The sequence below is a fragment of the Galeopterus variegatus genome, unplaced genomic scaffold (genome assembly GCF_000696425.1).
Source record: "Galeopterus variegatus unplaced genomic scaffold, G_variegatus-3.0.2 Scaffold1268, whole genome shotgun sequence".
In the NCBI taxonomy this organism is placed as follows: domain Eukaryota; kingdom Metazoa; phylum Chordata; class Mammalia; order Dermoptera; family Cynocephalidae; genus Galeopterus; species Galeopterus variegatus.
In genome coordinates this window covers 134,569-146,836 of record NW_007727379.1, presented here as the reverse complement: position 1 = coordinate 146,836, position 12,268 = coordinate 134,569, and the positions used below count along the sequence as shown (strand labels likewise).

Genomic DNA, 12,268 nt, shown 5'->3' with positions numbered 1-12,268 from the left:
CATTTTTCCCTTGTCCGTAGTTTTTTATTGTTCTTTTATTTAATTTTTTATTGTCCCATAATTTTTTTATTGTTTATTTTCTGATTTTCTGCTGTATTACAAGGTACAACATGAAAAAAGGCTGCCACACACACACACACACACACAAAACCAGTAAAGTATTAAAGCAATGAAGAATGCATTAGGTTGAACTGTATATGAAATTGTCAACAGTCAGTCAGTTTTGATCTACAAAAATGACAGTTTCTAATGGTTCATCCCCATACCTCCAGTGGAAGTATTATAATTTCTTGAGCAGCTCCTATGTGTTTTTGAGCTTGATCTTGAAAAGTTGGTCAAAGTTTTGGACAGAATTGTGGGAGGGGGTGGAAGAATATCAGACAGAGCGTACAGCATGAGCAAAGACTCAAAAGTGTGTGTGAAGGGTGGAGTGCAGGGAGTGGAGTAAACCAGAAGTACTTCAGTTTGAGGATAAGACGATGGTCTGTTCTCCAGTTCTCCAGACACAATGAAGAGTTTGCTGTCTCTCAACCAGACACTCTCTCCTGTATCCAGCCCTGTGTATATGCTCTCTTCTTGGCCTGACACCCTTCCCCTTGACCAACTCCTGCTTGATCTTCAAGACTCAAGCCAGGCATCACCTCTTCCAAGAAGCCCCTGTGGACTCCAGTGCCCACCCATGGGCCAGATTAGCTGTCTGTTATGTGTGCTCCTTGGCACCACAGTATTGCATTGTATCATGCACCTTTATCACTTTCTTCCCTGATAGAGTGTGAGCTCATTGAAAATGAGACTGCAGTGCCTGGTATACAGCAGGTACTCAATAAGTACTTATGGAAGGAACAAACTAATAAACCTGAGGTGGGGAGAGGCAGAAGTGAGCACTGATGTTGAAGCATCAAGTGTAGTTGACTAGGAAGATGATGATGTTTACTTCTGAACCTTTATGAATGTTTATATATATATATGTTTTATACATATGTATATATGTGTGTATATATACGAACATGTATTTTTTTTATAAGAAATCAAGGTACTTAACCACACCTGTGAAACGAATAACTGTATGATTGACAAAACCACTATATATATATGTTTTATACATATGTATATATGTGTGTATATATACGAACATGTATTTTTTTAATAAGAAATCAAGGTACTTAACCACACCTGTGAAACGAATAACTGTATGATTGACAAGACCATTGAGTCTATTCTAACACCACATGAGATAGTTACTAATTTATACATGCTTTTTCACATAGGACTCTATCGATAGGAATAAAACAGCTGTGATTGGACATTCTTTTGGTGGAGCAACAGTTATTCAGGCTCTTAGTACAGACCAGAGATTCAGGTAAGAGAATAAGACAGAGTAAAGAAGAGAACAATAAATTATTCAAAGAGGAGTAGTGATAATACTTGTGAGGTGTAGTATTTTTATCAAATTTTTAGTGAAGAAAGACCCTGTGGGGTTTTCTCTTTGTCTATTTCTTTGCCTCCATCAAGTACTCTATATAAATTTTCCTAGGCAGGAACCATATACTTCTCCTTCTATTAAAAACTCTCCCCACCCCTTATATATTTTCCCTCATCATTCTTATTTATCTGCTCAAGGGCTTAACATTTTTACTTATACACATTTTTTTTCTGTGACATAATGATTGTGATAATAATATTGCTATCATATAGTAGTTCCAAACTTCCCCAAAAGGCAAGGCCATTTTTAAAATAATTTTTTTCCTTTCATCTTTAAGATGGAGCTGGGTTTAAAATCACACAATTATTTGGGTAGGAGTCATGACCAGACCCTAGTTTTCTAACTTGCTGAAACAATTTCTTTCTTGAACTACTTCACTCCAGACTGATAAAATAATGTAGTACCAAACATATAGAAAGTGGGTGGGATCATTTGTGAAACTTCCTCTCGAATTTCTTAAAATCTGTTTCAATGTACAGAAGTTCTCTTCTTTCATCCACTCAGCACATTAAATGGAATGTTTAAAAGGTCAGGAAACACAGAATAAATTCACTTTTAAAAAGAAAGTTAGTTATGTTTTCAAATGATATACTCCATATGTTTTTCTTCAACCCACAGACAATTTTTCAGGTGAAGCACCTTTAAATATAAAGCAGTGGGTCCAATTGTTACTCTGAAAAGGTATAACGAATATACTATGGAGTGCCCCAAAGCTCTGGAAACACAGAGGAAATGGTGTATTTATTGTACTTTTTCAAATACCCCACAGTTTTTCAGAAATTATTACTTATTTTAAAATTTATTTTGTGGACAATATAATGAAATATGAATAATAAGAATTTTTAAGGTTGCAATTCCTAAAGGCCTCCTAAAGAGAATGATTCTACAATTCCAGGTCTGCTACCTTATAAAGCTAATCATATCCCATTCCCACACTGAAGTATAACTCCTCTTAAACCTAGCAAAGTAACCCATAATAAACTGGTATGGTGTGTGTCCATTAATCCTAGCCTTATTAGGAAGTCCTATATGTTGGCCAGTGTGTGACCAGCCTTCTTTCATCATTGTCAACAAATATCCGCAGATGTGGTATTGCCCTGGATGCATGGATGCTTCCAGTGGGTGATGAAGTATATTCCAGAATTCCTCAGCCCCTCTTTTTTATCAACTCTGAACGGTTCCAATATCCTGCTAATATCATAAAAATGAAAAAATGCTACTTACCTGGTAAAGAAAGAAAAATGATTACAGTCAGGTAAGTATTAGTGACTTTTTTCATCATCTGAAACAGAAACTTGAAACTTGGATAAATATCAACATATATCATTTAATAGTCATTACAGAATTGCTAACTGGGTTGTTTTAGACATTCAATAAGGAGAATATCAGAGAATATCAGTTTCTAAGTACATTTAGACTTTTAAAAATGAAATGTTCTTAGTAGTGTTAATGTATATAGTGCATATATTGGTAACTGAAATTTGCATTAGGCTACATGCTACTTTTATCCAGACACCAGAACATGCCTACACATTTTCGGCGGAGGGGGAAGTATTCCATCATTAGGCTAGGCTTGGAACTCTTTAAAGAAAAAGTCAGATAATCTATTGAGGCCTGCAATGGGTTTGCCTGTTGGGAAAGAATGAGTTTATAAATTCCCAGAACCTGTAATGGGGTGCGCCCTTGAGTGTTGGCAATATGCTTACATCCTGGACATGGGAAAGAACTCCCAATAGAAGAACTCACAATGAGATGTTACAAAGCATAAGATAGAACTCATCCCTCTCCTATCTGAAACCTAGTTTACTTAGAAGGAAAGAAAAGGCAGGAAGGAAACACGCAATATAGGCAATAACCACTAATGGGGTCAGACAGTGGAGGGGTCCTTTCCAACTGAAAAGAATTCTTAAAAGAGATGGGAATAGAACTAGATCTTGTAGGATACAGAGAGGTTAAACAGCTGGTGAGGAAGGATCTAGGTATTTAGGTAAGGACTTGCGCAATATAGGCAATAACCACTAATGGGGTCAGACAGTGGAGGGGTCCTTTCCAACTGAAAAAAATTCTTAAAAGAGATGGGAATATAACTAGATCTTGTAGGATACAGAGAGGTTAAATAGCTGGTGAGGAAGGATCTAGGTATTTAGGTAAGGACTTGAATTTTGCTTATTTGTATGTGCAAGTGTCTCTAATTCTGAAGGAGAAATAATACAGAACACTTAACCTTTCCTCAACTCTACTTCCCTGCTAGGCTCTTACCTTATCTTTTTTCTTCCTTTCTCTGCTAGATATCTTGAAAGAATAGCCTATATTTAATATTTCATGTGCTTACTTTTATTCACACCTTGACGCCTGTGGTCTAGCTTCCTGGGCCCCCACTAGTGTGCTGAAGCTGGTCTGCTAAGGACACTAAAGACCCGCTGCGTGCCACACCAGCAGCCACATCCTAGTGTCAGCCTTTCTCACTGCATCTGCTTGACACTGTTCACTACCCCAACTTCTGCTCCCTTGGCTGCTCGACCTACCTCTTTCCTGCTTTTCTCATTGATCCTGCTCCTTCCTTTTCTCCTCAGGCAGCATCTAGGCTTCTGCTCTCAGATCTCTCATGATCCTGTCTCTGTTTACCTTCTTTATGTTTCTCATACTCAAGTTCCAGCTGGAATGTGGGGAAGAGTGAGAGAGTCAGATGACCCTGTTTTCAGCTTAGATGACAAAGAATGATAGTTTGCTTGTAAGAACCAGCAAAATGAAGAAATGCAGTGGGGCTGAGAAGATGTCGTGTTTTAACGTTGGGATTTCTTATCCTGAGAACTGGGAAATCCATGTAGAGATGTCTGGCCACAATTGGAAAAGTAAAGAATTTGCGTGATTTTATAGATGAAACCTTTGGAGTAGATGAGACTATAAAGTGAGAAAAGAATTGTTCTGAGAATAAGATCTTGAAGAATGCCTGCCTTTAGCCAAAGGGAGAAGGGTGAAGAGCCAGTGAAGAGCACAGAGTGGTTAGAGTCAGACAGAAATGTGCAATGTCAAGGAAATGAAGAAAAAAAATGCAAGAAAATCATCGAGTGTCAAAATAAGCACTAAAAAAAAAAAAAGCCATTCTATTTGATGTTAGGCTATTAATGAATTTAGAGAGCAGTGTGAGTGGTATTTATAAGGGGCTTACAGTTTAATACAGGAATTTTTAAAAAAATCTTTGGACTCTAAGGCTTAAATCTGAAGTGTTTTGACTAACATCAAATAGATACCAAGTTAAGTAGTAGGGGTGAGGTGGTAGGCTCAGGCTCTGAATTCAGGGCCCCTTCAACAAACAACACATTTTATCTACTCAAATTGGAAGTATTGTAGTCCACTAAAATGTGGGAATCATTTCTTCTAAATTCCAAGTACCAAGTAAGACAAGATTCTTTGGATTGTTTTTCTAGAGGGAAGATGAATATACTCTAAGATCCATAAATGAACAACCTGTGACCCTCAAATGCATCTAAAAAGATCAAATTATAAGTTTTGTTTCCTTGGTTTTCAGTAAGTAGGCCAACCAGGCCAGTATCTTTTCTGTACCCTAACTTCAAAAATAATTTTGTCAATGTGATTTCTAAATGTCTCATTTTTCTTTTAGGGGTTCAGTCCATCAGAATTTTGTTGACTTTACTTTTGCAACTGGCAGAATAATTGGATACATACTCACATTAAAAGGAGATATAGATTCAAATGTAGCTATTGATCTTATCAACAAAGCTTCATTAGCATTCCTACAAAAGCATTTAGGTAAGAAACTAATATTCTTTTATGTCATGAATCAGAGGATACTCAGGACAAAACAGTCTATTTATCACAGTTTTAGTCTCATTTTAACTGATTCCAGTTGGTTTATAATTAAACACAGCAGTAAATCAATTTGAAAGCAAAAATCATGAAAGTTAATTTTGCTGCTTTGCATCATAGAAAGCGAGTCTACTTGTTAAAGCTAATAGTCTTTCCATGAAGCCTAGGTGGACTTCCATGTTGGTGATTGTTTTAGACCATTTCTGTTGACATAACAGAATACCACAGACTGGGTAATTTATAAACAACTGAACTTTATTAGGCTCATGGTTCTGGAAGCTGGGAAGTCCAAGAGCATGGCACCAGCATCTGACAAGGGTCATCTCATGACAAAAAGTGAGAGGGCTGGAGTGTGTGAGACAGAGAGAAATGGAACCAAACTTATCCTCCTATCAGGAGCCCAATCCCGAGATAGCTAACACACTACCGCAGTAATGGCATTAATCCATTCTTGACGGCAGAGCCCTCATGGCCTAACAACCTTGTAAAGGCCCCACCTCTCAACACTGTTACAATGGCAATTAAATTTCAACATGAGTTTAGAAGGGGACATTCTAACTATAGCAGGGATGCTGACAGCAGGGTGCCTCAGTCCTAATTCTCTCATTCACATGCAGCTGTTAAAGCAGCCTTGTTGCAGCTACACACAATACCTTTCCTCTATAATCATTATGCAATTTGTGTAATTTGTAATTCTGTGGTGCCACCTAGAGGCACTGAACTGCGAAATATGTTTATTAACGTTTATATTTTACAGAACTTCATAAAGATTTTGATCAGTGGGACTCTTTGGTTGAAGGAGAGGATGAGAATCTTATCCCAGGGACCAATATTGACACTACCAAACAACATGTCACTCTACAGAACTCTACAGGAATAGAGAAACAGACATTAGATTAAAAGAGCTTTTTTAAAAGTCTTGTTTAAAAACTGTCTAAAAAAGTGTGTGCGCACATGTGTGATTTTAATGTATTTTCCTAAATAACTCATATTTAAAAATGTGGGCTATACTGTAACAGTGATTGATACTCAGACTGTTTTCCTTTAAATGTAAAGAAAGAATGCAGTATACAAAAATCATACCAGCCTAAATTTTAATTTTACTAAGAGGATCCTTTTTAAGTGCGAAAATTAAAAACTTCTTTTACATTACCTTAATAGACAAATATATTAAAACAGGCACACTGCCAATGAAAACCTGTTGCTATGACATAAGACTCCCTAAACATACTGTAAAAACAGATTTTCTTGCCTTTTATTCTCTATTATGGGCAGTAGAGTTGAGTTTTAGCAACATGATATTCTAGGTAGAATTTGGCAGCGCTTCTCTTTGATTTTTGGTCATGGTAAGAAAAAATCAGATCAAGCTGGTAATAAAGCCATTGTATTAGCACAGAAATACTATACAATTTTAAAATGATGACTAAATGTGGAGTGGACAAGGGTTAAGAATATTGGAGACAAGGCAAGGACAGCAATTAAAGAAAGTTGGTCATGTGTTTGCATTTTCTTTAACGCTTTATTTCTGATGTATTCTACTTAACTGAAGAAAGGGGCCACTGGTATGTAGGTATATAAGAGAACAGAGATTTCTCCTCTAACACATTAAATTAGTTACTCACCCAAAGGCTGTGAAGGATAACAAAGTTATCCTTAAATGTATTTAGAGTTACATTTGACTTCTTCATTTTCCAATTATATAAGAGAACAGAGATTTCTCCTCTAACACATTAAATTAGTTACTCACCCAAAGGCTGTGAAAGATAACAAAGTTATCCTTAAATGTATTTAGAGTTACATTTGACTTCTTCATTTTCCAATTAAATTTATTTAATGGATGTTTTTAATTCTCCATGTAGTAGTAGAAGTAGAATAACACAGTTCAATGGAGGTTAAAAAGATAGCTTAGAAATGTATACATGTATACATCTGGGAGTCATGGAAAATGATTTTGTTTCTCAAGGCATATAAAAATTTATGCCACTCAGTAGTTATGTTTTGGTCTGAATTTGGTCTCGTTCCTATGAATTCTCCATAATAAAGTTTAATTTAGTCTGTGTGAATGAGGTTAATCAGTACTTAGTATGCAAGCCTGGTTTACTCTTCCATCCCCATCCCTTTTGCCCGGTTAATAAATAACTGTGTATCCTGATTTGGCACCTCAGGCCTATCTTAGTGATTTATGGTGCAGAATCACTCAGTCTGAGAAATCTGACTTCTCTCTTGTAGCCATTCAGATTAAAATTTTCTAAATAGGGAGCTGGATTAAACTCCTTGGCTTGAAACTGAAGGCTTTCTATAATCTGGCCCTAATGCATCTTCTCTGACCTTTACTGCCGGTAGTTCACAACTATGTCTCCTACATGACTGAGCCAAACTTGTCTATTCATTATACCAGGAACAAGTAATATATGCACCTACCTCAATTATTTTTCATACAAGACCCTCTGCTTTCTACTTATTGAAACTATACCCAGTTTTTAAGGTTCTTAAGTCTCATTATTTCCATTAGGCTTCATGGTCTGACAATGTTTCATACACATATACCTTTTCCCCTGTCTCATTCAACAAAATTTCTTTTTAGCCATTTCAGAAATGGATACACATTCCAATTGTATTGATACCCCATTCAAGACCATTTTAAACAATCCTTTGTTGGTGGCACATGCTGATGATGAAAGGAGAAAATAACTGCTGGAAATATCCAATGAGTTAAGGTTAAGAAAAATAACCTAGCATAGTGCACACTTAGTATTTTCCAGGAAAAAGAAGTAAACATTTATTAAATTTCTACTCCTTTTCAGACACTTTACATAATTATTTCTATATCTTCAAACATGGCAAGAAAGGTTTTATTGTCACCATTTTACAGATGAGGAAGATCAAGTCTCAGAGATATTACATAACCTGCCCAGGTCACATATTTAGGGCAGTACATCATTAAGATCTATTTCCAAAAGCTAGGATCTGTATTTTATATACTACAGCCTATACAGAACCATGTTTAAAAGAATGGGCTTTGAAGTTGTTGGGTATGAGTTGTTCAAGCCCTGGGGGCTAACTAGCTATTTGACTGTAGGCAAGTTATTTAATTTCTCTAAAAAGCTTCAATTTTCTTACCTGCAAAATATGGATAATATTAATACGTACCTCAGAGTTGATGATTATAATGAGAAAGTGAATTTAAAGTGCCAGGTGAGTGACTAAATGTAAGAGCTACTACATATTCCTATGCTTCCCCCAACCCCCGATTATAGAGGAGGAGACACGGAAGTACAGATATTCAAGAATCCTATTTCCTTTTTAATGAAATGAGACCACCACACCTATAAAGGATAAACTTTATTAAAGTTTTGCATTATATTAGAACACTTCCAAATTCAAACAATATTAGTAAATGTGTAACTAGACAGGGCAAAGTTTCAAAATCAAAACAAAAATTCTCAAGAAATTACTGCATTACCATACTCCTAAATAGCATCATATAATGTACTTGTCATGAACCTATATTTTTCTATTTTAATTTAAACGCTATATTCAAAGGATACCAAAATAGTTTGTTTTCTTTTTTTAATGTGTTAGCAAATTGTTTAGCAAAATAAATCCTCCCAATTGGTTAGAAACATAAGATAATTAAAGGCAGAGGAAGGAAAGATCCCAGATCTGTATACACAATAATAACACTGTAAATATACTGCACAGTCAACCTGAGGCCTATTTTGTTTTCAACACATATCAAGTTTTCGAAAATGACAACTTCTTGTGATTACAAGCTTTCAGTTTTCTCAAATACGTTGGTCTGGATAAGATACCACTTATTTAACAGCAGCTTTTTTTTTTTTTTTGGTGGCGGGCCGGTGTGGGAATCCGAAACTTTGATCCTGGTGTTACTACACTGAGCTCTAACCAACTGAGCTAACAGACCAACACCTAAAGAGCGGTTTCTGACTGACTGGCCACATCTATGGATCCACAGTTAAATCTACATCACTTCCAGGCCCCTTTTCTGAAACAAAAAGAGAAAAACCTCAAGCTGAGAAAGAAACATAAAAACAAGAAAATTATCTATATAGGTGCTACTACAACAAATTTAATGTGCTATAAAAGGGGAGGAGAGACAGATAAGTATTCTAATTATTACAGGAAATTATTCCTATAGAAATTTTTCTTTTCAGTATTTTAATTCTCACACTTCTGCCTGCTATCAAATAAAGTTTCTCTAAAAGACTATGAAATTGTCATATTTTATATTTTGCTAGAATGTGTATTTTTCACATAATACTAAAGCCACTGAAAGCCGATTTCATTCTGTGTGCCTCAATTCTAAGAACCAACATGGTATTTATGAACAAGAATGTGCAATAACCAAGAATATCCAATAAATTGAAACTTATCATGTAGACAAACTAAAAATCCAGAAATTCCAAGAGATTATTTAGCATACAAAGATCATTTTAACATATAAGCTAATTAACACTGAGAACATCCTTTAAAATCCTTTAAAATATAAATTTATCAGACTCACAATTTAACATTTAGTATTAATTCAATCATCAATTTTCCTATGATATTTCAAAAAATCCTCTTCTTGGTTATTTATCTCCATAAGCGCATTTAAACATTTTTACCTAAAGTGTTTTTTTCCCTACTACTAACATCCAAGGAAACTGATAAACCATTTTTGTTTGAGAGATTCACTGTAATGGTGTCTTTAAGGCTTGGCAATTACGAGTGATAAAAGTATTTTGTTTTAAAAACACAAATTACCTTTAGTTGTGGTATCCAATGACATGAGGTAAACATCTTTTCCCACTGTTTGAAATACAGCCTAACAAAAGAAACCTTTGTATTACTACCAGTTTTTTATAGTAAGTACATAGTTTAAATCAAATGAACCAGAAAAAAGGTAAACAGCAAAAAGTATTCCTATTCGAATTATGACAATCTGATTTTGTAGTGAATAATCGCCTTAAGTACATTTTCTATTCTTCAAATACTAATATCTCTGGAACATCTCCACTGGTGCGTTCTATACAGGAAGTAAATTACTCTTCCCCAATTTTTAGCTTCCAACCCCCTGACAACTTTGGTATTTGGTGGAGGGTGGAGAGAGGAACATCATTGTTCAAGGGGCTATTATTCAAATACATTATCCAAGATGAGACACAGATGTTTTATTAAAGACTAATGAAGAGGGATATATTTCTCCTATATTCCTTTTAACAACTAATAACGTATGGTGTGATACAGAAACTAATTAATAACATTCTTATAGTAAAATGAAATAGTTCAGATAAAAAAAATTCTTTAAAAATGTAATCAGAAAGACTCTCAGATCACAGTGACTTGATGTATTACTTTTAAAAAGTTATGCGTAGTAAAATGAAATAGTTCAGATAAAAAAAATTCTTTAAAAATGTAATCAGAAAGACTCTCAGATAACAGTGACTTGATGTATTACTTTAAAAAAGTTATGCGTAGGGGCCGGCCCGGTGGTGCACTGCTACAGTGCGCCGCTTGGGAGCATGATGGCGCTCCCACCGAGGGTTCGGATCCCACATACAGACCGGTTCCCACTCACTGGCTGAGCGAGATGCGGGTGCAACACTGACAACACCGAGGGTTGTGATCCCGTTGCCAGTCCCGGTCCGGTACGGGCGCAACACTGAGGGTTGCGATCCGTTGCCGGACACGAAAAAAGACAAAAAGGAAAAAAAAAAAAAGTTATGCATAATTTAATATTATCTCACAATATTCACTTTTTAAGGAATACTAGCTCATTTGTAGACAGGCATCCTTATCTAAGAGCTCCCTCAAATTTGAGGAAAAGATCATTTAAATCCCATTAATGACCAAATCAAAAATTTTAAAGCCTTACTCATAAGTTGTTTCTACATGTCTACTAGTTGGCTTAAAGTCAGAGGTAACTGTGTACATATATACACATATATATTATATATATAACATTTTAAATAGTCCTAAATGGTTTTTTTCTATTTGGCAGGCATAGGGTACTTTATCCAAATATAATCCTCTGTGTACATGCATGTGTATTTGGCTGTGGACTCTTCAAAATTAAGATGGTGACAATCAACATAAAAGAAATTTTAGTGAATACTGACGCAGAAAAGTGTAGCAGCCTTTTATTTTTGACAAGTAAACAAAAAGAGAACATATGAAGGTGGAGATGTTCAATGATTTTTAATAGTAAAACATTTTAAAGGAGCTAAATATCCAAAACTATAATAAATGGTTTAATACATGATGGCTCATTAATGTCACACAATGTTATGTAGCTGTCAGCCATTGTTTATGGCCTTCTGACCGCAGCCATGATGGAGTAAGCTGACTCTAGTCTCTCTCCTCCACTGATTACAACCAAAACTTCTGGACACAATACAAAATGCAACTACCTGAGGACTCTCAAGAATAAACAGGAACAGGTAGATTGAGGACTAAAGTAAAAACTTGAGTAATGCCTCACAACAGCAGTGAGTTTCACAGGCTTTTTAAATTTTAAAAAAACATTTTTTTTTTTACTTCTTTGTCTCCTGGTTTTGATCTGAGGGTGGGCCAAATCACAACCATCCAGTTGGAATAGACAGCAAAACTCTGAGAAGAGTCCCCTGTTGCTAGCTAGAGGACTAGGAAAAAAGGACCTCTGAATGCTAGATCAGAGAGTGGGGAGGAAATCTCTTTATTGTTTTCTTTTCCCCTCATTCTTCTTCTGGTCCTACCTGAGGGTGGCCCCGGTTACTGCCTGGTGACAGCAATGGCAGTGTAGCCACTTAAGAATGTGAGAGAAGACCTGTCTCTGACCAGTGGAACCAAGGAAATGGTTTTCTGTTATCTGAAGAGGAGGAGGAGGGGTTTCTTTTTTTCTCTCTTTTCTCTATTTGCTTCACTCCAAAGGCAGGCTCAGTCAAACAGAACTGCATGACAGCTGAGAGGGAAACC

The 12,268-nt window shown here is 35.9% G+C and overlaps 1 protein-coding gene and 1 long non-coding RNA gene across 2 annotated transcripts in view; one reads left to right on the top strand and one right to left on the bottom strand.

Annotated features, from left to right (window-relative positions):
- The window catches only part of PLA2G7 (phospholipase A2, group VII (platelet-activating factor acetylhydrolase, plasma)), a 19,413-nt gene extending 12,597 nt beyond the window's left edge, over nt 1-6,816 (top strand). The window contains exons 7-10 of the mRNA XM_008575972.1: nt 1,269-1,360; nt 2,568-2,738; nt 5,106-5,254; nt 6,069-6,816. Of these exons, the coding sequence (XP_008574194.1) occupies nt 1,269-1,360; nt 2,568-2,738; nt 5,106-5,254; nt 6,069-6,211 (555 nt within the window). The 3' untranslated portion in view covers nt 6,212-6,816. The remainder of the gene's footprint in view (nt 1-1,268; nt 1,361-2,567; nt 2,739-5,105; nt 5,255-6,068) is intronic.
- A 2,470-nt stretch (nt 6,817-9,286) lies between these two features.
- LOC103593048 lies at nt 9,287-10,922 on the bottom strand. The gene is made up of 3 exons (XR_550711.1): nt 10,893-10,922; nt 10,079-10,139; nt 9,287-9,317 (listed from the first exon to the last, which is right to left on the bottom strand). It is a non-coding gene; the product is annotated as an uncharacterized LOC103593048 (long non-coding RNA).
- Nucleotides 10,923-12,268: the final 1,346 nt, after the last annotated feature.